Genomic DNA, 27,415 nt, shown 5'->3' on the forward strand with positions numbered 1-27,415 from the left:
AGCCCACAGCTGATGAAAATAAAGAATCCTGTATATCAAAATATATTTTTGGACTGATCTAATATTCTATTTACACCACAAGAGTTCTAAAATTTAAGACAGTTTGTTCATGTAAGCACTAAATACTTGGTCAGGACTCCTTTAGAACAAATTACTGCATCAATGTGGCACGGCATGGAGTCAGTCACCATGTGGCACTGCTAAAGCGTTATTGAAGACCAGGTTGCTTTGATGGCAGCCCTTAGCTCATCTGTATTGTTGTGTTGGGTGTTTCTCATCTTTCTCTTGTCAATACCCAATAGAAAATCAGGTCAGGTTAGATGACTGGCCAATCAAGCACAGTAATGTCAGGGTCAGCAAATCTTTTTAGTGGTATTTTGGTGCCATGGACAGGTGCAAAGTCCTGAAAGTATGAAATCTCCTCCCACATAGCTGTGTTGACGGAGCTTGATAAAAGACAGTGGAGCAACACCAGCAAATAACATGGCACCCCAAATCATCACTGACAGTGAAAACTTCACACTGGACTTCTGTCAGCTTGGATTCTATTCCTCTCCAGACTTTGGGACCTTGGTTTCCAAATAAAATGAAACATTTACTTTCATCCGAGCATCAGTACTGTTCTTTTTCTCCTTAGCCGGGCTACAAGACATCCGACATTGGCTTGATATTAGAAATGCTAATCCATTTCCAGAAGATGGATGTGTATGTTTATGCACTGACTCCAACCTCACTCCACTCTTTGTGAAGCTCTCCCAACATCCTGTGGCTTACCCTCCTTGCAGAGGGTGTCGATCATGATCTGGACAACTGTCAAAGCAGCAGTCTTCTGCATAGGTGTGTGGAAGTATACCGAGAGACGCACTGTATCAAATTTAAGTAGTTCAATATTTTAAGACATTGGATGCTTGGTTTTCATGAGCTATAAGCTGTAATCATTAACATTAAAACAAAAACTTGAAATGTTTCACTTCACATGTAATGAATCTGGAATGTGAGTTTTAAAAATGGCAAAAGAAAATTTGCCCCTCAATAATATCCTAGTTTTTAAAGATCTTAATAGTATAATGACTCCAAACACGCATCTAAAGTAATATAGAAATGGTTCTAAAAGAATATGATCGATGTTTTGATAATCTCTAAATGCAAAAAGAGAAATTTTAAGGAAACCTAAAAATATAGATGCGTGTCTACCTCCTGGAAGAACCTATTCTTTTATCATCACTAAATTATTATACATTATTTACTTAACATTACAAATTATAATTTTATTATTTGTAATTTGTTTTATATTTGATGATTTTACTACAAGTGATTTTTTTTTTTAAAAAGTACTACCTAAGAAATAAAACCTTTTTTAAAAAATGTGTTCAAATAAAACCATAGTGGCTCCATTGTGGTTAAGCATTTATGCACAGAATGAAGTATTACTCGTTAATTTTTACTTTTATTAATATATTTACTATATTCTGTCTAGTTTTCATGAGACACGAATAATTCTGAAGTTGACATTGTATTTTAAAGGCCATCCAAGGTTCAAACCCTCATGTTTGACATGTTTAAAGTATTTTAGCAACCAAATAAGATTCACTTGCAAGAAAATTTGCAATTAAATAATGTACAGTGTTACACGACGAGGGAAAAACTGAGTTAGTGTTCGGGTTCTAAAAGGGTAGAACAACCAGATGTTTTGCACTATCTACAGACAGTAAGTATTCTGTGCATATCTCAAACCATTCAGAATATAGACATTTGTAGAATGTTGTGAAGCCTGGACCGCTAAGACCGATCCAACAGAAGAGCTAATTGGCTCAAATTGCTGAAGAGCTTAATGCTGGTTCTTACAGAAAGATGTCAGAACACACAGTGCTTCACTGTTTTGGTGGCAAAATGGGGGACCCACACAATACTGGGTAGGTGGTCATAAAGTTATGGCTGATCAGTGTATGTTTATTTTACATGAAGCACACCCCCTGGTGGCCGAACCGAAATGTTCCGTTAAATATACAGTATACAGCGCAAAGGCTCTTCTATCTACCCTACTGATCCGCGTTGGCAGATTCGTTTTTTTTTTTTTTTTTAAATAAAAACAAATAAATGTAAATATGTCGGGACGACGAAAATGTTTAGAATTTTTTTAACCATATCTGTTTTATTGCGAAAATAAATGAAACAATCTCCATCAAATATACACACAATTCTTGCAAAAAAGATATAAACATGTATAGCAATGTGAAAGGTTCTGTCCTGTGTTCGGTATAAATCAGCTAGATTAAAAGTAGGCAGGATGTAGTCATGTTATATTTCTATAATTTGTATAATAATAAGCGATGTAGTATCATTAGAGGAGAGTTTTCTCGCTGATTCGCCAAAGGCCATGGTGCTGTAATGGCGAATGTGTCAGCACGCGCCCATGGCGGCCAGTGCAGTCCCCTTTTGTTTGTCATAGTCTGTTCCTGGATTATTCTCTTTACACTTTAATCGTCCGCACTACTTTTTATTTTCTTCTTCATCCCCTTTTTAAATATCAAAACAGTTCTTCTAACCACCCCAGAGCAGATTTCTAGAAACACCCGGAAGAGCCCTGAATGTATTGTTTTTTTTTTTGTTGTTGTGCTCGGAAGTAGGGACTGGAGCTCGCGCTGTGCTCGGTGATAAGCGCTTGGAATAGTGAGTGTTGTTCCTGCATCTGTAACATAATTATTAGGTTAAATAATAAATGCATATATATTTAACGTAACGATTGTGCATGTGCAGTTTAACCTTTTTGTGCACGTAGAAAGCACGGGCATTTATTGCAAACGGCACATTTTTGCCGCGAAAAGGTTAGCCTGAGTGTTAGCCACTCTGTAGAGTAATGCAGGCTGGTGCAGCCGAAGCGTGTTTACTAGTTGCAGGCTTGTTTTTTTTCCCCTCCAGAGCAATGATGTGAATTTTTTATTTTTATTATATTATTTTTTAAATCTAAGATTAGGACAGGAAAGCATTTTACACACACGCGTTAATTTACTAAGGAGCAGATGGACAGAGTTATGTTCACCTGTAGTTCCAGTATCTTAGATTAGTTACTAGACTGTTACTATATTATACTAAAACATTCTTCATGTACTAGATGTTTTCTTGTTTATGCCAGAAAGTGTACACGAGCCCCAAACTCAACTGAATAAGCTTTAAAACTTTGTTAGTTAGTTTGTTTACATGCTGCTGGTGGGGCAGCATATAGAGAGATCACCTGCTAAACTTCATACTGGTGAAGAAACCTTGACAGGCTTAAGGTCTCACAAGAAAGAAAGAAAAACTAGGGGAAAAATGTTAACATGTTTTACCTCACCGTATCTTTGTCCTGTGTGGGTATTTGTTTTGTTTTCACTATTCTACATGGCTGTTGGAGTGACCTTAGTCAGATTTGTTTGGTTTTCTGGTCTGAGCTGTCATCTGGTTGCTTGCCGTTGAGGTCAAATGTATTATTTATATGAAATGTCATTTGCGATAAGTTCACTTTTCAATCTATTCCATTTTTCAAAAACATCTGCACTTTTTTGGACTTTGGGAGAAAACTGGAGTACCCAGAGGAACCCCACTGAACGTGGGGAGAACATGCAAACTCCATGCACACAGACTCAAGGCCGGAATCGAACTGTCAACCCTGGAGGTGCAAGGCGATAGTGCTAACCACTAAGCCACTGCCCCACGCCACAGTGTTTGCATGGTTTTTAATTCAGTTCAGTTTTATGCATATAGCGCTTTTCACAATGGTCATTGTCGAAATACATGAGTTTGAGAAAATGTGTATAAATCATAATTATCTGATTGTCCCTGATGAGCAAGTAAGGAAAAACTCAGAGATGACAATAGGAAGAAACCATGAGAGGAACCAGACTTAACAGGCATCCCATCCTCATTTGGGTGATATCAGGGATTGATTTCCGTCGTACATGTTCTCCCTGGGTTTCCTCCAGGAACCCCACAGATTAGGCTAATTGGAGTTTTTACATTGCATGTAGTGAGCGAGTGTGTACCTGAGTCCCCTGTAGAGGATAAAATATATAGTGAGTGAGTGGTCAAGTGGTTTGAATTGTTGCCTATGGACATCAAAAATGTGCCAGTTGAACATCCTATTCCAAAGCCATGGCATTCATATGAAGTTGGCCTGCACTCCCTCTTCTGGGGGGCTTTCCATTAGACTGTTTCCATGTGGCTGTTGGATTTGTGTTCTTTCAGTCAGTAGAGTTTTAATGAGGTCAGCCAATTGATGTCAAATGTCTGAATTTGTCCCAAATGTGTGCAGAGGTCAAGGACAGGGCTTTGTGCTCCGAGTGCTTCCAAACTATCATTCTCATACTATGTCTTTTTTAACCTTACTTTGTACACACGGTCATTGCCTTACAGGAAAAAAAAATCTGCTCTATAGTTTCATCAAAGGGAAATCCTAATGCTACCACAAACAAAGACATTTTTGACAATCATGTTCCTCAAAGTTTGTGGCAAAAGTTTAAGAAAGCCCCCAAAAGTTTAGGTTTTTGAAGACCCAACAGGTACAACAGAGTTTATACACCCGCCATGTACTAAATACTTTTCTTTTTATTCGTCTTTTAGATGTAAGCTGAAATAACCTGCACCAACAGCATGGGGCTGGACTTTGATGTGAAAACCTTCTGCCACAACCTGCGTGCCACCAAGCCACCGTACGAATGCCCGGTCGAGACGTGCCGGAAGGTCTATAAGAGCTACAGTGGTATTGAGTACCATCTGTACCACTATGACCACGACAACCCACCTTCTGCTCAAGGAACCCCACAGAAGAAGCGCAAGGGTCGTCCGGCTCGTTCCTCACTACCCACTTCGGGAGATGGCTCTGAATCTGGTAACACCCACACTATGCCTGGGCACGGAGGAATGCCCGGTAGCCCCGCAGATAACTCTGACCACTCGCATTCTCCTGGGAGAGACACGATGACCTACGCTCAGGCCCAGCGCATGGTGGAGCTGGAGATCCACGGCAAAGTGCACCGCCTCAGCATCTTCGAGGACCTTGATGTTGTGTCTGAGGAGGACAGTGAGGCTGATGATGGAGTAGGTGGGTCCACAACGTGCAATGGTGAGAATGGGGTCAGTGAAGGTGGGACCAATGGAAAGGACAGACCTGACACTCCCGCAGCAGCCAACGGGGGTAAAGGAGCGGGGGCAACACCCAAAGCAGGCAAGCACAAAAGCAAAGAAAAGAAAAAGGACAGTATGCATCATCATGGAAATCCGACAGGGCCAGCTGTCAAGCTCCCTGAGGCTGTGTTCAGAGAGTTGGATCAAGACAGGCCTGATGCACCGCCAAGACCAACGTCTTATTACAGGTACTGATTCAGGATCTGAATGTTCTTAAATTTCTCAGTTATAAGAAAGTAAGGTTGAAACAGAAATAATGAAAATCATGACAATGTAGTAGACATATGTTTCTGTAGAAGTCATCTGGTGCATAATATACTGTGTCCTCTTTTGAGTGGAAATCTACTGTTTTAACTACTGGCTCTCTAGTGTATCCTGTGTTCATTTGGTGCATAGAAATGTCCTCAGAAATGAATGCGATGCAGAAATAGTCAAAAATGGTGGAAAGATTTGAAAAGAAGCCCACAATTACCCCCACCTGTATAATAAATCTCTACTGCTGCACAGTAGGGAAGGGAACTTGCCTACTCTTGATAGAATATTTCCGTGATTCTTTGGTACCACGATTAAAGTTGCAGTTTTTATAAATAAGTGTATTCCGATTTTATAAATATCCCGATTTTACACTTTCACTTGATTTTATTGCCATTTTAAACCTTTAAAAAGGTTTCATTAGTAGATAAATGTAGCTCGTTCCTTATTAGTTACATTAGTTTACATTAGATTTCTTACTTAAGAACCAAGCTCAGCATTTAAACAATAGAAACTTTAAATTAGTTAGTTACCATGTAACTAAGCAGCACGTATTTGTCCTCCTCATAATCATTATTTCTGAATAAATTAAGCAAATGTGATTTGTGACTAATTAGCGCCCATGGTGTTTTAAGACTTGTGTAAGTGTGTTGGAGACTAATTTACAGAGTTTGGAGAAGAAGGCAGATCGGGGGCTTTTGATGCGTGTAACACCATAAAACCACGTTTCTGTTTCGCCTCTCGGTACAGAATCGTTTATATCTGAGGCTATATCGGTCGATCAGTAGTCATGGCCAATCAAACTGAAAATCAGCCAATTCTTGTCACTGACCAATCAACCAGTTCATCTCTATTATAAATGTAAAAATATAATTTCTGGAGTCAGTGTGGCAATCCGTGAATCGCAACACAAATTTTTTTATTTTTCTTACCCCATCTCTACTGCACAGTTACTCAAAGTATGTATGTTAAAACAGTTGGCAAGGAACAAAGGTCCTTGAGTGTTGCTGTGTTTGTTTACTTTGTGCAAAAGTGTCTGGTTGAATTCTCTAGTGTGTCCCCTACTTAAATCCTCTGCTAACACGCGTCATATATAGGCAGTATGTCAACAAATAAGCTCACGACGTTGCCAATAGACTACATGAAAACATAATTTAACAGCAAGTATACAACAGTTAGCTCCAACCCGATTGGACGAGGGAGGTTCCCCGAATGATGATAATAGATGGTAACGGTACCTGGGACGTTTAACTATATTTATCACAAGTTTTCTCATAACGTTTATTCCACTGTCAGTTGACACTATGGTGGTGAAAGTAGGTTGGTACGAGTTGCCTCCATACTCCATAATAATTGGAGTCTTTCCGAATCACCTTTGAATCATCCGTGTTCTAACTTGCTTATAACACGAGGCTGAAACCCGAGTCGGTCTCCAAACCTTGATCAGGGGCACGACTTTATGTGGATTGTACAGCTTACGTAGCACACTAACTTTCCATTTAACACCATTTGGGATTTAAACCCAGAACCCAGAAGTTTAACTGAGCTGATATTCTAAAGTAAAAATCTGAAGAGGAACTTGAAAGATTTACAAGACTATTCATCACCTCCATGTTTTACACTCTTGACTACATAGAACAAGTAAGAATTTAAAAATACTTTTATTCACCCCTGTTAATTTCACTAACTGTCAGACGCTGAACTATCGGTCATCAGCTCCAACTGTCGCAGTTAGTTCCACTAGTTGTGGAAGGATATGTTGATGATAAATAGTGCCTATGACAGCATCACAGTCATGCCGATATTCGTCAGATCAGCATTCCCTCTCTGTAATATTTCTTAAGTATGTTCCTGCCCTTACTGTGCCTAACATCAGTGCACGTGGTGCCTTGTGCATTGGCATCACATTTATGGTTCCTGTCTCACACACAGGGGTCTTGGGATGGTCTCGGTATCCTCTGTGATTCAGCTGAGGTTAAAATTTTTAAGTAAAATAGACAAGGCATGTTTTTATACTTACAAGTGTCCTCATAAAGGATAGAACTGTTGCTGCAAATCAAGTCTGATGTGGTGTGGATAGAACACCAAATGTAAGTCAGTATTTACATATCTTGCATTCGGCATCAGTCCTCTTAGTAAACGCGTCTTTAAGTGACGTCTGAGTCGCGTTTTGTGTTGCAGTGCCAACTTTATCATCACCTGCAGATGTGGAAGACATGTTTGTGGCGGAGGTGGTGAAGCAAATTGCTTGTGTTGCCTCCTGCGGCTACAACTTTAGCCCGACAACATTAACATATGATGGTTGTTTGATCAACATCAGATTTTTTTAAAGCCAAAGTATTTCCACGGAACCGACAAGGCTCCTCTTTTCGGAAAAAGTTCCTTTTTGTCTGTGACATTTTCTTCGTCCATGCTGTTCACAGCTCAATACAAACAGGCCGTGCTTCCACCGCTCTCGTGCAGATGCATACTGTTTGTTTGGTACCACTGCAAAACATAGGGGTATATGAAAAATGAATATCATTTTTTTTTTTAAAACACCGGTATTCGGTATGAAAAGGTATACCGCCCAGCTTTAACAATACGGCAGCTGCTGCTTATTTAGTTACAATTTCTGTTAAAGCAGTAGGTTCATCCGTAGATCCATATTAATTCACATATCCAGGTCATGCAAATCATTAACTCAAGTTGTGATTGCTTTTTTTCGTCTCACAGGTACATAGATAAATCTGTGGAGGAGCTGGATGAGGAGGTGGAGTACGACATCGACGAAGAAGACTACATCTGGCTGGACATTATGAACGACAAACGGCGTAGTGATGGAGTGACGCCGATCCCTCAGGAGGTGTTCGAGTACCTGATGGATCGGTTAGAAAAGGAGTCCTACTTTGAGAGCCACAACAAGGTTTGACTGTTTTTTTTGTGTGATTTTTTTTTTTTTTTTTTTTTTTTGTTGTTGATCTGGCACCAATATGTTTTTATTAGAACCGAAGAAATGAAGTTTGACCTACATTTTGGAGAACACAGAACACAAGTGAAAATGTCTGATTAGGCTTTTAGATCTTAACAGGATGTAAGGGGTTTTGTAAGTTTGTGGGGCCGGAGTAAGATACGGTTCAGTCCGATAGTGTGGGAAGGGCAAGGCCCTTGTTTGTTTGTTTGTTTGTTTTTTTGGTAGAAGCAAATTATGTAATGTTTGTTTAGAATTGTTACAAAATCTAAAGGGGGAAAAAATGTACAGAATTTATACAATCATGACAGTCGCAGAATCGCAATACATATCAAATCAGCACAAAGGTATTGCAATAATATCAGATCGGCTGGCCCCTGATGATTTCCATCCCTATTGAACAGGCCAGCCAAGGAAATTAGCAGTTAGAAACGTTGTTAACAATAGTTAGAGACATCACCAACAATATCCACATGACTGAGGTAAGATTTCACAATCCATCATTTAAAGACAGACAGCAGAAATAAAGATCACAAGAATCAAATCACTCATCAGCAGTAAATGGAAATTGTAGTACCTGTGCAGTGAAGGAAAGGATCTGCTCATGATCCAAACCATACAAGCTGACTGGGCCAGAACAGCGCAGGTAGTGTCATGGCTTGGGCTTGCATGGCTGCTTCTGGAACAGACTCACTAATCTTTATTGATTATCCAGCTCATTATGGTAGCAGCAGAAGGCAGTCTCTGTATTCGATCAGGCAATTTACAGAGGAACGAATTGGCATTTCCAAATTGCCCAGGGAATGATTAGAGGAATGATCATGTGAAGGATTGTGTGCTGCTTAATGCGGAAAGCACCTGGGGTACACACCAGGCTTTCCGCGACCCTGTACTGGGTATAGAAAATGAGCGAGGGAGAATTTGCATCTGATCTAATTGGGAGGAAATTCGTCATGCATCAAGAAAATAAAACAAACTGCTTCATCAGAGAAAGGGGGGGGGGGGTGTTCGCCACTGGCCAAATCAATCTCCTGACCATAACCCAATGTCTGTCTGAAGAGAAGACATGAAGGGAGGAACACAACAAAACAAACATCAGGTGAAAGTCAGTGCAAGCCTGGCGAGGTCTCAGAAAAGAAGAATGTAATAGTCTGTTGATGTCGGCGTGTCGCATTAGAGGGATATGCAGCCAAATTACATTGAAGGCTATTTTTACTTTAAGAAGATGTCTCGCTGTAATTGTGCACAAGGAAAATTGTGTGGTCTGCCATCAACGATGCCAGGTTCTCATTTATAAATATTTAAATGCAATTTAGTTTGCTATAATGAAGGTGATGACAGGATAAATGGGAATTGGTAAATAATTAACTTTGGGGTTGTAATGGAATTACACCACCTGTTATTGACCTATGACTGCCTTCCACGGTGCTTTGTATTTTTTTTGAAATGTATGTAAAATCTCTGAGCATCTCTCTCTCTCTCTCTCTCTCTCGTTCTCCCGTCACATTCTTTGAATCAGGGCGAGCCGAATGCACTGATCGATGAGGACGCTGTGTGCTGCATTTGTAATGACGGCGAGTGCCAGAACAGCAACGTTATTTTATTCTGCGACATGTGTAACCTAGCCGTGCACCAGGAGTGCTACGGCGTGCCTTACATCCCAGAGGGTCAGTGGCTTTGCCGTCGCTGCCTGCAGTCACCCTCTCGTGCCGTTGACTGTGCGCTGTGCCCTAACAAGGGTGGAGCCTTCAAGCAGACTGACGATGCCCGCTGGGCACACGTTGTATGCGCGTTGTGGATACCAGAGGTGAGTGTATGGTGTGTACTATATGCATACCCATACTTGTGTCAGAAAAAACATGTTTTTTCTCATGTCTTTATTCTGACCTTACTGCTTTAGGTGTGCTTTGCCAACACGGTCTTCTTAGAGCCGATCGACAGCATCGAGCACATCCCAGCAGCACGTTGGAAGCTGACATGCTACATTTGTAAGCAGCGAGGGGCTGGCGCGTGTATCCAGTGTCACAAGGCCAACTGTTACACGGCTTTCCACGTGACGTGTGCACAGCAGGCCGGGCTCTACATGAAGATGGAGCCCGTGCGCGAGACCGGTGCCAACGGCACCTCGTTTAGCGTGCGCAAGACGGCATACTGTGACGTTCACACGCCACCTGGCACGGCCCGTCCGCTCGGAGGTGGAACTGGGAGCGGTTCGTCTCTCAGCGAGGCGGAGGACGAAGACGAAGAGGACGGCGGTGGGGTCGGAGAGGAGCGGGCCAAAAGAGCAAAGGCCAAATCTAGGCGGAAGCTGAAAAGGGCAAGGAAGATTCTAGCAGAGAAGAGAGCGGCTGCACCTGTCGTGTCCGTGCCATGCATACCACCACACAGGTGGGCATAGTGTTTGCGGAATTCAGTAAAAAAAAAAAAAAAAAAACACAACATGCCTATTAGAAGTGCTCACCATGCATTTATATCACAGAAACTTCATATTAGTAGGAAAAAAATTTTTTGCACAAAAATATAATTATTATAATCACATAAGCTGTATGTTAAAATGCCACAGTGCCCAAAGAGGGCTTGTTGGAAATAATTAACCTCTCTCCTTTTGTAGTTGTTCATCAGCACTGTTCTTTCTCTCTCTGTTATTCCATCTCTGCAGATTAAGCAAGATCACATCCAATCTGACGGTACCCAGGAAGAGCCAGTTCATGCAGAGGCTGCATGCTTATTGGACGTTGAAGAGACAGAGTCGTAATGGTGTCCCTCTCCTGCGTCGCCTTCAGACACACCTCCAGTCCCAGCGCAATGTCGAGCCTGTTCCTTCTATAACCACGGTCTGTGTTTACACACACACACACACACACACACACACACACACACACACACACACATATATATTTTTTTTGTAATGTGATCATAGTAAGTAGGGAAACATAATTGGATGGTATATATTTACGTTTCTTTTCACTCCATTAAGATGTTTCCAAGCCTTGTTATCTTGAGATTGGATTACTACAACTTTGTCTATCTGTCCCAAGTCACCCATTGCTACGTTTCCCTCCACTGGATTCCTGTATTTTGTTTACAACAGTTATGTCTGCTAACAAAGCCAAAAACAGAAGCCCATCTTGCTAAGCCCTGCTCCACACAACATTCCCTTAAATCCTCTAGCTTGAATTAACAAGCACTCAGTTAATACACAAGGGAGTCGTGAACTGTAACACAAACTCCTCTCTAGTATGGTTTTATTTAATTGCAGTGCATGCTAAATGCAGTAAATGTAACCTAATCAGGTATTAATTCTAGCCAAATCACTGCAGTGGAAAATCCAGAAATGTTTTTTTTTCTGTTCTTTTAAAAATATGTATGTGTTGCCATCTTTGTGTGGTGCAGAAGGAGGGTGAGGAGAAGCACACAGCGCTGAAGGAACAGCTGAAAGCTTGGCAGAGACTCAGGCATGACCTAGAGAGAGCCAGACTATTGGTGGAGCTCATCCGCAAGAGAGAGAAACTCAAGAGAGAGGCGGTGAGAGAGAGTTTCTAAAATCCTCCATTTGACCCCTTTTTGAGTCTGCATTTTTGTATGTTAAAAAAAACAACAACGCTGTTTTCTACCGTTATAGCTTAAGGTTCAGCAGTTAGCATTGGAGATGCAGCTGACGCCATTCTTGTCATTGTTGAGGAGTACACTGGAACAGCTGCAAGAAAAAGACACCAGCAATTTCTTTACAGAGCCTGTGCCACTGAATGAGGTAGATATATATACACAAAGTTACTATTCACTTCATTTGAGTCTATTTGAGAATAGATGGAGAAACGTTACAGAAGTAAAAGTAGAAGTTCATGTACATTTTTACCTGAGAAAAAGTACAAAAGTATTTATCTTCTCTTCTGAATGGCGAACATAGTCTTAAAAACACCTGCTACATGATTAAGCGTTTCATGGAGGGAAGGCACATCACACAATTACCTATAATAGTCAGCAGGTGGCGGTTTTATATTACAGCTTTAAATACTACACACACTACTGTGGTTATGTAACGCAATGCCATGATTTTATTTTATATTATTATTATATTTGACGTAGAATGTAGTTGAGAAAAAAATGAAAGTGTCGACCAACATAAATACTCAATTACACTACAGTAATTATACAATACAGTAAAATACAATATATACAATTACAATAAAATACAATATCGGGCTGCACGATTCTTTTGAAAATGTAAATGCCGATTTTTCTTCACACGAAGAGACAGCTAGAATCAATGCATAATTTATTAATACAAACTGTCTCTGTTCACGCGTATGCATAAGTGTGTGAGGCATTTGCCTTGTTCTGATAAAAATAATCTAAACGAAAGCAAGCATTCTGCTCAAAGCAAGAACAAAGGAAAACGTAATTTGAGACTTGCGCATTGAAGGACACAGAAAGCATCAGAAGGAGCAAATCAGAAACAGATCATCAGAATATACCACTCTCCAGGTATCTGATTGTCTGGTAATTGTCCCTTATCTAGCCTCTGCCTGACTGGAATTGAGCGAATGTTGTGATTTTAAGCACACACCAATTTCAGAATGTGTAAATGAGGAGAGATGAGAGAAGCGATCAAGTTGTATAACTAAATCATTCGCAAATCTCCAGCCTGAGGGGTGAATTAATAGTGTTTTGTTTTACACTTTGTGAGTGTGAGCAATATAGCAATCTGAGATTGTTTTCAAGTGAATAAGAGAACATGTTTATGCAGGGAAATGCATGCAAGATCAGAAATGAGATCGCTTGTATGTAAGGATCGAGATCATGATTTAAAAAAAGTTATTATTATTAATTGTGCAGCCCTAGTACAGATACATAAAAAACTGTATTTAAGGACAGTAACAAAGTAAATTTACTTATTTATCTTTAACCTTTATTTTCAACAGACAGAAAGAACATGACCTTAAATGATATAGTCTATATGCAGTTTAAAAATTCAAGCTGAAATGTAAATGTACATTACAAAAGCAGGGAATGTAAACGTTTAACTGGATTTTTTTTAGAACTAGGATACCCTTTTAAGAAGTCTTTTAAAAATATTTAGTTCAGCAAATAAAACAACAGTTTGATAACATGATGGAAACAAACACTGATGATAGGGTTGCAGTTATCTCTGTAATGTTCAAAATGTTATCTGTGCTCACTGTGTATAAATTAACACGTACTCATATTTGTCTTTTGAATGTGTGTATCTCAGGTTCCTGACTACCTGGATCACATCGAGCGGCCCATGGATTTCCAGACCATGTGGACGTGTTTGGAGTCTCATCGCTATCTTAGCTTCGATACATTCGAGGGCGACTTCCTGCTCATTGTCAACAACTGCCTCAAATACAATGCCAAGGACACCGTGTTCTACCGGGCAGCGCTGAGGCTACGGGAGGCGGGCAGTAGCATCCTGCGACAGACTCGGAGACAAGCCGAGCGTATTGGCTATGACTTTGATACAGGCATGCATTTGCCCCGAGAGCCCAGCCCTGAATCCCCTCGTGAAAGGGAGAGGGAGAGAGAAAGAGAGAGGCAGCGGGAGAAGGAGAGAGAAAGAGAGCAGGACAGGGAAAGAGAGCGGTCCCCTTCTGGTAATGAGGATGGTAAGCTCACCTTGTGGTGATTCGTGGAAATGTACGATTTTTATTTTTTTTTTTTTAGATCCTGACTGAGGATCTGCTGTTTCGTCTCTCTGTGTATCTCAGACCTGCGGCGTTTGCCGCTGGAAGAGCAGTTACGGGTCTTGCAGGCCCGCTTCGATGATGTCAGCTCAGGAAAGCACAGCATCGGCCGCTCGCGTCGTGCCAAAGCTCTGAGGAAGGAGATGACGGTCATTAAGCGCAAACTAGCGCATCAGCGGGACGGTGGGTCCAGCGGGGGCAACCGAGAATCAGGAGCATCTGGCGAGCGTGGGCCTAACCTGGCACATCATGCATCTGGCGCCACATGTCATGACGAGGGAGGAGAGAGCAGCAGCCAGGAGACCGGTGGAAAAGGTAGAGTGAAGTTTTAAAGGAGTTATTTTCTTTGTCAACCACAAAACGTGTGGATGTGTGAAACGTATGTGAAAGTTCCAAAAGTAGTCTCACTTTTACGACTTTCTCCCTTGTACCAGATATCACCGCTACAGCCTCTACACTAGCATCTGAAGTGGGCCGCCGAACCTCAATCCTGTTTTCCAAAAAGAACCCAAAGGCCACAGGACCTCCAAAGCGTCCGGGCCGCCCCCCTAAAAAACGCGACGCAATACACAACTCTGGAGCGATGAGCTCCAGTCCCGTAGGACCTCCACAGCTCCCTATAATGAACTCAGCACGTCTGCACAAGCGACCTCGAAGCCCTGGCTCCAGTTCCAGCTCTGAGAGTGACAATGATCACGTGGGCCTCGGTATGCACGCATTTAAACAAATAATAATTAACTTTATTGGGAGATGTGGATGCATTATATTTATCTGGGGTAAATAATTACTGTTTTCTATTTAAGAATCTTAGTAGATCCAATGCCTATCATTATTCATCATTATTTACAGACCACCAAAATACTCTCCAGACTTGATTGAAGAGTTCACCAAACTGCTATCAATGAGTTTCACTCTTTTGCTATAACAGGGGACTTTAATATTCATATTGATAATGCAGAAATCAATACTACCAAGGAAATGATAAGTGTTTTAAACACTTTTGAACTGATTCAGCATGTGCACAGGCCCACACATAATCGTGGACACACTTTAGATTTACTCATTAGTTAGGGTCTAAACATCTAACCCATTCTTATTAAGGACGTAGCACTATCTGATCACTTCTGTATTTTCTTTGATATATTGATCTCTGTTACCATAGAATCTAGATCTGTCAGAAAGAGATGCATTAATGAGAATACAAGTGCACTACTTATGAAACCTATATCTTTAACTCCAAGAATTTCTGCAGACTCTTTTGATCTTCTCCTTCTTCCTTAGAAATGTTATTTGATGACAAAACAGCTGAGCGGATGTGGCGAAAGACGAAACTTGAAATTCACTATAGCATCAAGACAGCCTTCATGCTTTCAATTTGAAACTAGCCACAGCTAGACAGACCTTCTTCTTAAACATTATAAAAAGTAACTTAAACAACACACACTTTTTTTTCCTACTGTTGAGAGACTGATAATCCCACCGGGTCAGATTCCCATTGAAATGCTCTCCGACAGCAAATGCAATGAGTTTCCTTCCTTCTTTTCCGAGAAAATCAGTAATATTAGAAGGGCTATTAAAACATCAAGTTATGCAGAGTTCAGAAAAACTCACACACACCCTCACAAAACAGTTACTATGTCTGTCTTTTAAGCAATTGATAGCAAAATCTTGGGAGAATTTGTACAGCACCTCAAATTGTCAACCTGCGACCTAGACACACTTCCCACATCTTTTCTCAAAAGTGTGTTTAACTGTTTGGAAGCAGATCTTTGAGAAGTGGTGAGCACCTCACTTCTCTCTGGGACTTTTCCGAACTCTCTGAAAACCGCAGTTGTAAAGCCACTTCTGAAAAAGAGCAATCTTGATAATACGATATTGAAAAACTACAGACCAATATCAAATCTTCCGTTTATAGGTAAGATTATTGATTAAAGATTTGTTTTTAACCAGCTGAACAACCATTTAAACTTAAATGAATACCTGGACAGTTTTCAATCTGGCTTCCAAGCATCATAGTACAGAGACAGCACTCATAAATGACATTCGTATAAATTCTGATTCTGGCAAAATATCAGTGCTGGTACTGCTAGATCTTGGTGCTGCATTTTACACTGTTGATTATAACTATATATATATATATATATATATATATATATATACACACACACATATACTAATAGAAAGACTGGAAAACCTGGTCGGGCTTTCTGGGATGATACTAAAATGGTTCAGGTCATACTTCGAAGGTAGAGGTTGTTATGTGAGTATAGGAGAGTGTAAGTGGACGTCCATGACATGCGGAGTCCCACAAGGCTTAATTCTTGCACCCCTCCTGTTTAGCCTATACAGTATATGCTTCCACTAAGTCAGATAATGAGATAGGCAATTTGGTTCTATCACAGCTATGCTGATGATACCCAGCTTTACCTAGCCTTATCTCCAAATGACTACAGCCCAGTTGACTCCCTCTGCCGATGCATTGATGAAATTAACAGTTGGATGTGCCAAAATTTTCTTCAGTTAAGCAAGGAGAAAACTGAGGTCATTGCATTTGGAAACAAAAATGAAGCTCTGAAGGTGAATGCATACCTTTACTCTAGGGGTCATAAAACAAAAAATCAAGTCAAAAATCTTGGGGTGATTCTGGAGACAGACCTTGGTTTTACTAGCCATGTCAAAGCAGTAACTAAATCAGCATACTATCATCTTAAAAGCATTGCAAGTATTAGATGTTTTGTTTCCAATGAAGACTTGGAGAAACTTGTCCATGCCTTTATCACCAGCAGGGTGGATTATTGTAATGGTCTTCTCACCGGCCTTCCCAAGAAGACCGTTAGACAGCTGCAGCTCATCCAGAACGCTGAAAATCGAGACTTAAAGCTCATCAGCTTAGCTGTGCATTTATTGAATAAGCACTGTGCTGCATCTGAACTGACTGCAATGTATTTTATGTTTACCTTATATTTTTATAGAATTTTAAGAAGTTAAAAGCATTTATATTTTAAATCAAATTTATATAATTTTAAAAGTTTTACTGCTTTTATTTTCCATCTCTTTTTATAATTATGTTCTTCTCTTTTATGTAAAGCACTTTGAATTACCATTGTCTATGAAATGTGCTATATAAATATACTTGCCTTGCCTTGCCTATCCAGGGTATGAGGTGTGAATACTATACAGTATTTAGTTCCCAGTCCATCACAGGGCACTATGGACACACATTCACTTGTTCCATGATTTTGAGCTGGGTGTGGAAATCAGAGAACTTGGAGGAAAGTGGTGAATAATCTCTGTAAATTTGCTTTGACTAGTTTATTTTCACATTCTATATCTCAGATCTGCCCAGCAATGGTTTTGATGGAGGTAGTAAACCTGTAACTGAGAGTTTCACGATGTACAGGAGCGACCCACACTATCTCCACTCCAGCTCTGACTCAGAATCTACAACCAGCAGCAGCAGCAGTGCCGCTTCCGACAGAACAAGGTACGCATACACCACAGCTAGCATGTTTTCAACTGGAAACTAGTACTGTGTCCTTTGATAGTTGATCTAGCAAACTTGTTGTAATCTAAGTCTAAGATATAGATTTTGTTCATAGCATTGAGAACATGGCTATTATTGCCTACTTATTTGATGAAGTGTACAGTTATTCAAACTGATGGAAAAAGGTAATAACCAGTATAGTCTCTGTTAACAGACAAACCAATTTGTCTCCATCTCTCTCTCTGTCTCTTCGTATCAGTACGACTCCTTCAAAGCAGGGCCGTGGGAAGGCTTCATTCTTGCGTCAAACATTTCAAGACGATAGTAGCGAGGAAACCTCAGGAACAGAGAATGACTCCTATTCAGTGGGAGGAGCCAGAGGAGTTTCACACTGTGAGTACAGATAAACACCTCCACACATTAATAGACAGAACTGTGATCATTAATATGTATTTGCGTATTCAGTGGTGCGAGGCCGGAGTAGGTCAGGATGCTGGATGGGTTCCTCAGACTACACCACCCTAGATGCCCTCGATCTCGTATGGGCCAAGTGTCGAGGATACCCTTCTTATCCTGCTCTGGTAAGTATTGCACACAGATTAACTGACTTGAATATGCTTAACATGTACACGTTTGTATTACTTTTGAGGACCTTTTATTGATATTGCAGTGGAATCTTGGATTGTGAATAACTTGAGTGTTTTGCAAGACAAGAAACATTTTTTAAAGAATTTTTAACTTGTCAAATGAGAAGGTTTTGATATACGAGTAATCTAGCATTTATATGCTTTGTCTGCCGATCGTCACGTGATCACAACTAAGCCATTTGTTCTTCTCTTTTGCGCTGTGGTATTGTGGGTAATTGTCTCCCATGCTCAGTCTCATCCACACATGTATTGTTAAATATAACATTGTGACCACGTGTGTGTGCACACGTGAAGCAATGTTTTAAAATTGTATGTACTGCAACAACTGACTCCCTTAAAACAAAAAGTTGCAGTGCAGAAGAAGAATCTGTGCAGAAGAGTAATTCCGGTAGTGTGTGTGAAAGTCGTCTTGCACAGTAGCCCCCTTGCTCCTGCTTCAGCTCTTGTCTAACACCAATGTAAAGTGCAGGCTAATTTTATAGTTTTATATTCACTTTATTTTGTATTCATTATTTTTTGATGAATATTTTTGGGTTGTGGGATGAATCATCATAGTTTCCATTATTTCTTTCGGGGAACTTCACTTTGATATACGAGTATTTTGATATACAAGCTCACATCCGGAAAGAATTATGCTCACAATTCAAGGTTAAACTGTATTTGTAAGGCAGAGAATAAACGCTGGCCCTATAACTAAATATAATCCAAATGTTGATCTTAGTAACCAGACGTTTATAAAAGCTGCACTATTTGTATAGTTTAATCAACTAGGTGTTTTAATTGATTAGGACTCTGATGCCAGTTTAAACTGCTGCACTTTTGGACTTTACAGTATACAGTTATAGAAATCAAATTACAACCAGATTCCAAAAAAGTTGGGACACTTTACAAATCGTGAATAAAAACTGAATGCAATGATGTGGAGGTGCCAACTTTTTATTTTATTTAGAATAGAACATAAATCACGGAACAAAAGTTTAAACTGAGAAAATTTATCATTTTAAGGGAAAAATATGATGATTCAAAATTTTATGGTGTCAACAAATCCCAAAAAAGTTGGGAAAAGTAGCAATAAGAGGATGGAAAAAGTAAATTTGAGCATAACGAGGAGCTGGAAGACTAATTAACACTAATTAGGTCAATTGGCAACATGATTGGGTATAAAAAAGCTTCTCAGAGTGGCAGTGTCTCTCAGAAGCCAAGATGGGTAGAGGATCACCAATTCCCACAATGTTGCGCAGAAAGATAGTAGAGCAATATCAGAAAGGTGTTACCCAGCGAAAAATTGCAAAGACTTTGCAGTTATCATCAACTGTGCATAACATCATCCAAAGATTCAGAGAATCTGGAACAATCTCTGTGCGTAAGGGTCAAGGGCGTAAAACCATACTGGATGCCCGTGATCTCTGGGCCCTTAAACGACACTGCACCATAAACAGGAACTACTGTACTGCTACTGTAAAGGAAATCACAGAATGGGCTCAGGAATACTTCCAGAAACCATTGTCAGTGAACACAATCCACCGTGCCATCCGCTGTTGCCCGGAGTGCCCGAAATGGAGTGTGGCAAAATGGAAGACTGTTCTGTGGTCAAACGAGTCACGATTCGAAGTTCTTTTTGGAAATCTGGGACAGCATGTCATCCGGACCAAAGAGGACAAGGACAACCCAAGTTATTATCAACGCTCAGTTCCACATTCTGCATCAATCACAACATCATGGCTGCGTAGGAGAAGGATCTGGGTACTGAAATGGCCAGTCTGCAGTCCAGATCTTTCACCTATAGAAAACATTTGGCGCATCATAAAGAGGAAGATGCGACAAAGAAGGCCCAAGACGATAGAACAGTTAGAGGCCTGTATTAGACAAGAATGGGAGAGCAGTCCTATTTCTAAACTTGAGAAACTGGTCTCCTCGGTCGCCAGACGTCTGTTGAGTGTTGTAAGAAGAAGGGGAGATGCCACACAGTGGTGAAAATGGCCTTGTCCCAACTTTTTGGGGATTTGTTGACACTATGAAATTTTGAATCAACATATTTTTCCATTAAAATGATACATTTTCTAAGTTTAAACTTTTGTTCCATGATTTATGTTCTATTCTGAATAAAATATTAGAAGTTGACCTCCACATCATTGCATTCAGTTTTATTCACGATTTGTATAGTGTTCCAACTTTTTTGGAATCCGGTTTGTATTTATAATTGCACTGTTAATTGTCAGCCAGGTGATTTGATTTTTTTTTTCTTAGGCTGCAAATTTTTTCCAGTTTACAATTTTCACCAAAACTGCTTAACCAACAGTATAATCAGAGAACTTTTTATTTTGAAGCTGAGAAAAAAAGGGAGGATTGATTCATAAGCAACACAACATTTTTGAATATATATATAAAAAAGAAATAATTGGTGTATTAACAACCAAGAAAAACAATGCTGGAAAGAAAAAAAAAAAAGTCAGCAACAACTATCACTTGACAAGGGTAAAGATATTACAATCCAGAAAAAAATATGGAGGTAGATTATGGCACAATCGCTTAGTGGTTAGCACTGTCGCCTTGCACCTGCAGGGTCCAGGTTTGATTCCCGTTTCTTGTCTGTGCGCATTGAGTTTGCATGTTCTCCCCGTGCTTGGTAGGTTTCCTCCAGGTACTATGGTTTTCGTCTTCAGTCCAAAAACAGGCAGATTAAGCCAATTTGCACTTCGCTTGACATTTCCGCTTCCTGTGTAAATGTCTATATGAATAGTACTTTGTGTATTTGCTGCATCTTATTTTATAAGTATTTTAGCTTTGTTATATCTTTGGTTTTTGTTTTGTTTTAATGGTTTTGTTCCAGCCCTAAGTACTTGCGTATGTATTTTATTTGTTTTTGTCTGAGCTGCTGCAAAACTGCAGTTTCTCCCCGGGATTAATAAGGACTTATTTTAATCGCCGTTCCTAAATTGCCTGTAGTGTGTGAATGCTAACCCGAGTTGTAAAATTGGAAAAAATCACAATAGGGCCCTTTGACTACAGAGGTTTCTTGATGTATGGAATAAGATAGATGCAGATTTTATTAATACAAATTAATGGAAATTACATTACTCAACATGATCCTTCACCATCATTAACACCATTACTTTTTTTGTTCTGCGGTCTGTAATTCGAGACTTACAGTAAACAACTTATCAGCAATTGGAAGTTAAGATTGAAACAATGATTGAAAAGTATAAGGGGAAAAAAGTAAGAAGAACAAACCAAAACAAACAACAAGTAGAAGAACATGTGAGAGTTTAATAATGTAACCAAATATTAAGTGTTAATTACTTGTGTAAACAGGATATGCAGTTGTGTATGAACAGGATTTGCAGTTGCATTCAGATATGCAGATTCAAAAGCAGCTCTAAGCCACTGAGTGGCACTGTTTAGCAGGTTTAAACATAGTTACAGTTTGTCTGGGACATAACTATTAATTTCACCTATTTAAACAACCAAGGTATCTTAACTGGATGAATATTACTTAAATCTCATTTTAATTGAAAAAAACATTGTGAGTCATGTGGAATTTTTCGTTTAGTTTTTTTTTTTTTTTTTTAACAATCTCAAGTTTCTAACTGATCTGAGTCACAGCTCCTTAACAACGCGTCAGAATCAGTGCTGTGTCAGGAAACGACAGGAAATTCATGTGAAAGTACCAGCTCAGATACATCAATCACAAAGCAACTATGCAAAAAAGAGCGAAAGAAGTCCAACCGCAGGATTACCATATTTATGATGCAGAAAACGATAGATTTGACAAAATACAAAACCATATTTGTCATTCCCCTCTATCTCTCAGATTATCGATCCTAAAATGCCACGGGAGGGCATGTTCCACAGAGGTGTGCCGATCCCTGTTCCTCCTCTGGAGGTGCTCAAGCTTGGGGAGCAGATGACCCAGGAAGCACGGGAGCATCTATTCCTAGTGCTGTTTTTTGACAACAAGAGGACTTGGTGAGTAAAATCATAGTTGTATTTTAACACTGTGTGCGGGCATGATCTTTCACAAATACTCATTACAGCAAGAAAAAACACAAACATCCACCATAAAAAGATCTATAGTCCCTTCTGAGAAAGGGTTCACCCCCCCACCATCAGTGATTGTTCCTCTTTTTGCTCTATTGCAACATAAAATTAAAGTGCACTGGCAAGTTAATTAGGAACACCTCTTTAACTGCTCATTAACACAATCACATGGCAGCAACTCTGTGCATTTAGCCTTCTTGACATGGTCAAGACAGTGATTTAAGTGACATTGAACATGGCATGGTTGTTAGTGCCAGACCGGCTTGTTTGAGCTGCTGGGATTTTTACATAAAACAACCTTTGGGGTTTAAACACAATGGTATGAAAAAGAAAAAACATCCACTGACTGGCAGTTTTCTGGGCGAAAATGCCAGAAGTCACAAGAGAATCGGCAAACTGGTTCGAACTGAGAGAAGGTCAACAGTACTTCAAATGTCCAATACAACAGAGGTATGCCAAAGAGCAACTCTGAATGTATAGCACATCAAACCTTAAAGCAGATGGTCTACAGCAGCATAAGACCAACACCAGGTGCTAAGAACAGGAAAGTGAGGTTACAGTTCGTATTACCAAAATGGAACAACGGGAGATTGTTAAAATGTTGTCTAGTTTGATGAGTTTCCATTTCAATTACGATGGTCAGAATTTAGCATAAGCAACATAAAGTCAAGGATTCATCTGGCCTTTTATCAACAGTTGGCTGGTGGTACTGGTGTAATGTTGTGGGGATATTTTCTTGCCATACTTTGGGCCCCTTAGTACCATTTAAGCATCAATGTCAGTCTACTTTTTGAGTATTGTTGCTGAACATGTCCATTTCTTTGTGGCCACTTGCTATAACACGTGATAGGTTAAAGCCACCCCAAATTGGTTTTATCAACAAGAAAATGAGTTCCCTGTACTCAGCTGACCTCCGTAGTCACCAGATCTTAATTCAGTGGAGCCTATTTGAGCGGTGGTGGAACGAAAGATTCGCATCATGAGCGAACGTGCTGTAGACAAATCTGCAGCAGCTACGTGAGGCTATGAAACAAAATCTGAAAGAAATGTTTCCAGCACTTCGTTAAATCTTTGCCCTGATGAATTAAGGCAGTTCTGAAGGCAAAAAGGGGGTCGAACCCAGTACTAGCAAGGTGTACCTAATGAAGTGGCAAGTGAGTGTATATTAAACTGTAATATTTTCTGTCCCTTTTCTGGAGACAGTTTATGGAATAAAATGGTGTAAATAAGGTAGATTTGCCCATAAATATTTTAAAGTAAAAAGGTCCAAAACACTGCTTAATTGATAAGCATTCAACACAAAGAATCAATACTTGTTTTTTTGTTCTTTTGTACCAATTATTGATTTGCGGTGTCTCAATTTGATCTCTATGAACTTGCTCATTTTCATTTTGCCTTCGCTTTTATTTTTCCCCAGATCGCTCAAATAAAAAAATTTTTTTTACTTTGCTTGACAACAACTTTAAGGTCATGACACAAATTTTCAATTAGATTTAATTAGAAGTCAATTCCAGAACACAAAGTCTTTTTTTTTTTTAATTCTGATAAACGATCAATACTGTACAAAGAGTGCTTTTAAATGGTTAGAAATTCTATTGTGGTGTAGTGTTGTCACCAGTGTGCTTGAAGGTTGGAATCGTGTTACGTGGGCATTAGTCAGTGCCAAACATAATGCTTTGCTTTTAGATCATAAACCTCAAAAGCCCTCAGATTATTTTCACATACCTTTATAAAAACTCCAGGTATACCTTTATGTTGGTCTTTTTTTAAAGTGGCTTCCTTCTGGCCACTCTTCCATTTCATGATATTGTTGATATCAGCGTGGGTAATTCTCTGCCGATTGCTTATCAACTTATTACTTAAGCCAAGGGTGTGTCCAGTCTTGTCCGCAAAGAGCCTTCTGAGTGCAGGTTTTTATTCCAGGCGAGCAGTAGCGACCTGAAATTTTACCTATTTAATTAGTTGAACTTTTTCAATACAATGTCTGGTGTTTCCCTTTCTGAATAAAATTGGTTACATTTATTAGATTTTTTTATTTGCAAAGAGTCACTTCAAAAAGAGTGGAACACATCCCATTGTAATATACTATACTACTGCAATAATCGTATTATATGATGCTGTAGAAAAGTAATGACTGAATGTTGTGGTGTACCGCATTGAAAGTTGTTCTTGAAAAAAAAAAAAATTTCTTCCCCTCCCTCTCACTCTTTCCCCACACCCCACTACCGAAATGCTTGTTGTGATTTGTGATTTCTCACTGATATACATGTCTTTTCAAAAGCCAGCAGTCATTTCTTTATATAAATGAATTTAACTTTTTATATATATATATATATATATATATAGTGTGTGAGTATATAAAGTATAATTTATATACATTTGAATTGCAGTTGTTGCCGCTAAGGGTGGCACAACCAGTTATTACATTTAGGGGGCTATTACTTTTTCACCTAGGGCCAGGTAGGTTTGGGCACCTTTTTCCCTTAATAATAAATAAAGTAATTATTTAAAAAACTGTATTTAGTATTGCCTTAGATTATCTTTGTATAATATTAATCTGCTTGATGATTGCAATTATTTCTGCATGACAGGTATGCAACAGAAATTTTAATTTTTTCTTTTAAGGTGTTAGAATATTTGCCCTGGTATTTTAAAATATCGAACTAACAAGTTGCACCTCAGGTCACTACAAGATAAAAGAGAACAGATCATGCTCTGCAAACTTGAGCTAACAGTAACAGGAAGTTTGACCCCTTGCATATCTTCTGATCCAGTACAGCAAATAAAATGAGAACGTGTGTGTGTATTTATTTTTTACTATTGACTAGGTTGTATAGATTTAAAGCTCTTGCAGAAAACTATTGCATACTTTGCGTAATAATATTGCTGAGAATGAGGAATTACCCGCCATGTGTGTTTTTAAACCGAACTCACAGTCATGCTGGCATTGACTCGGGCTCAGCATCTTCATTTAACCTCACGGCCCTTATTATCCCTTCTTATTTATGCACTTTTATTTCTGGTTTAATTGATATTGTTTCCAGGAAGCTTCACACAGTCTTTTTTTTTTCTTTCTTTTTTTTTCACATCAAATTGCGCGTTGTGTTCTACCGTTTCTGACTCGCGTTGCATGCAGGCGATGCCAGTAGAAACATGTCCTATAAATTCTGAGAATTCGTTGCTTCGATGCACACCTGACCTTGTTCTATAAGCATTACTGTATACCAGAGTAACTAAGAATAACTGAAACCAGAATCAGAACTAAGTTTCCATTTACTATATTTACATCCTGTATAGATTTTATATCGAGTTATTGCTGTTAAGCAGAATTAAGACGAGAGGAAATGATTATTTGCAGGCGTGTGCAGTTTCAAACATAGAACTCTTGAGTACAAGAATGTAAGAAATGCTTAAATCACACAAATGAATGCTAACAAAACCAAATTATTCCTGATGCAATGTTATGTAATCCTTTCCACAGTTGTTGAATGCATGACTAGTTTCTTGGACAAAGAGAGGATTTGTTTTGTTTGCTTTTCATGAATTACGAAAGTCTTTTATTTCCTAGCTGTCAACTTTTCGAAGACATTTTTTGTGTACTTCACATCCTGTGTCAAAGAACAAAGAGCAGTAAATAGGCCAGATGAACCAAGCGTGAAACAAAGTGCTGAAAAGTGTCAAATGAAATGGGGCAGTGTGGTTTGAAAACGTGCCTTGAGCATCAAAAAACGTGTGCATGTGTGTTAAGAAAAAGAGCATGTATGTTTTTGATTGTTTTATCCTTTTCTGTGTGTGTGTGCAGGCAATGGTTGCCACGCTCAAAGCTTGTGCCTCTAGGTGTGGATCAGGAGCTGGATAAGGAGAAGATGCTGGAAGGCAGGAAATCCAACATCAGGAAGTCGGTGCAGGTGGCGTATCATCGTGCCATGCAGCACCGGAACAAAGTGCAGGGCGATCCCAGCAGCTATACGAGCGATAGTGACTGAAAATCATACACACACACACCCACACAAGCATACACACGAATAATGGTGTGAGAGCATGCACGATCACCGGACGTGATTAACTACTTACACGGATGCGACATGCTTCCCTGAAGTACACAAAAAGATGGCATGTGTACCTAGGTTTACGTTGATGGATGTCATAGACACAGAGACAAATTCGAACCCAGTAAACCATCTCTCTGGTGCTAAATAACTTTGGGCATGGTCTTCGGTATGTATCGTGTTTTGTCTCTAGTCGGTATGTGTTTAAATATACTGTATAAGCTGGTAGATTTTGTAGAGCAGGAAAAAAAAAAGTGAACACACTCATCACTTCACACTACACTCTTCAGTCTTAGCTAGTAAACATGTCTAGACGTAGAGAGTTCAATGGAGGGATGGGAGTTATCAAGATCATGAGTCACGGATATCAGTTGTGTGTGTTTGTATCAACACGCTCCAACCTGACCAAAACCCAGCCTACAAACTCAGTATAACTTTCATAGTATACACACCCACCCACACACACACACACACACATGTGGGGGAGGGTGTGTGAAGGGACGGAGATCTCAACAGAAGATCATTCGTATTATATCGACCAATTCAGATGAATGAGATCTGTGAGTGTCTGTAAATCCAAGCAAGAGAAAGGTGTGTGTGTGTGTGCATGCATGTACAAACCCCTATGTAAATTTCCAGCTTGTGTCGCAGATTGTAAGCCAGAAATACCGTCTACAGTTGCGTGAGAGATGGACTGTGTGTATGTATGTGTGAATGGTGAGTGTAAGACACAACATCAGCGAATGGTTGTGGACAAAAAATAAAAGGAAAAGATGTAAATGAATGCACAAAAGTGCCATCCTCACTTTAAACAGAGGAATGCACTTCTTCCAGACTGAAGAATTATCGTTTATTTATTTGATCACACAAGCAATCCCCACCCATAGGTGCACTCACACACACTACAACACAAATACACTCTCACATGTCTTGTGTCACGGTGTACCTGTTGTTGTTCCTTTCTGTACTTTTTTTTTTTTTTTTTTTTGTACTTTTCTTGTGCTCGGTATTGTGTATTGAGAAGGACTAAAAAAGGTGTGCTCTCTTTTCTGGTTACATGCCAAGCCTGTCACTGTAGAACTTTTATACATGGAAATAAAACTTAAAATAGAATTTAATAAAAAAAATGA

At 39.6% G+C, this 27,415-nt stretch overlaps 1 protein-coding gene across 2 annotated transcripts; it reads left to right on the forward strand.

Annotated features, from left to right (window-relative positions):
- Window positions 1–2,388: 2,388 nt before the first annotated feature.
- Window positions 2,389–27,415, forward strand: brpf1 (bromodomain and PHD finger containing, 1). 2 transcript variants are annotated; one of them, XM_053503206.1, is made up of 16 exons: window positions 2,389–2,670; window positions 4,597–5,348; window positions 8,128–8,317; window positions 9,882–10,169; window positions 10,263–10,750; window positions 11,022–11,196; window positions 11,756–11,887; window positions 11,985–12,113; window positions 13,596–13,989; window positions 14,092–14,382; window positions 14,502–14,774; window positions 17,404–17,551; window positions 17,811–17,944; window positions 18,017–18,132; window positions 22,010–22,164; window positions 26,039–27,415. In XM_053503206.1, the coding sequence occupies exons 2-16, from the start codon at window positions 4,627–4,629 to the stop codon at window positions 26,220–26,222; spliced, it is 3,819 nt and encodes a 1,272-aa protein (XP_053359181.1). In that variant the 5' UTR covers window positions 2,389–2,670; window positions 4,597–4,626; the 3' UTR covers window positions 26,223–27,415. The 2 variants fall into 2 exon arrangements, with proteins under 2 accessions (XP_053359181.1, XP_053359182.1); XM_053503207.1 differs by having other exon boundaries at window positions 11,759–11,887.

This window comes from Clarias gariepinus, chromosome 9 (assembly GCF_024256425.1).
Source record: "Clarias gariepinus isolate MV-2021 ecotype Netherlands chromosome 9, CGAR_prim_01v2, whole genome shotgun sequence".
NCBI lineage: Eukaryota > Metazoa > Chordata > Actinopteri > Siluriformes > Clariidae > Clarias > Clarias gariepinus.

Bases quoted from the DNA above. Each gene is read 5' to 3' on its own strand.
- brpf1 (XM_053503206.1), top strand. From the start codon at position 4,627: ATGGGGCTGGACTTTGATGTGAAAACCTTCTGCCACAACCTGCGTGCC. The intron at 12,114-13,595 runs GTAGATATATAT...TGTGTATCTCAG, and splicing joins AGCCTGTGCCACTGAATGAG to GTTCCTGACTACCTGGATCA. The intron at 14,775-17,403 runs GTATGCACGCAT...TCTATATCTCAG, and splicing joins CAATGATCACGTGGGCCTCG to ATCTGCCCAGCAATGGTTTT.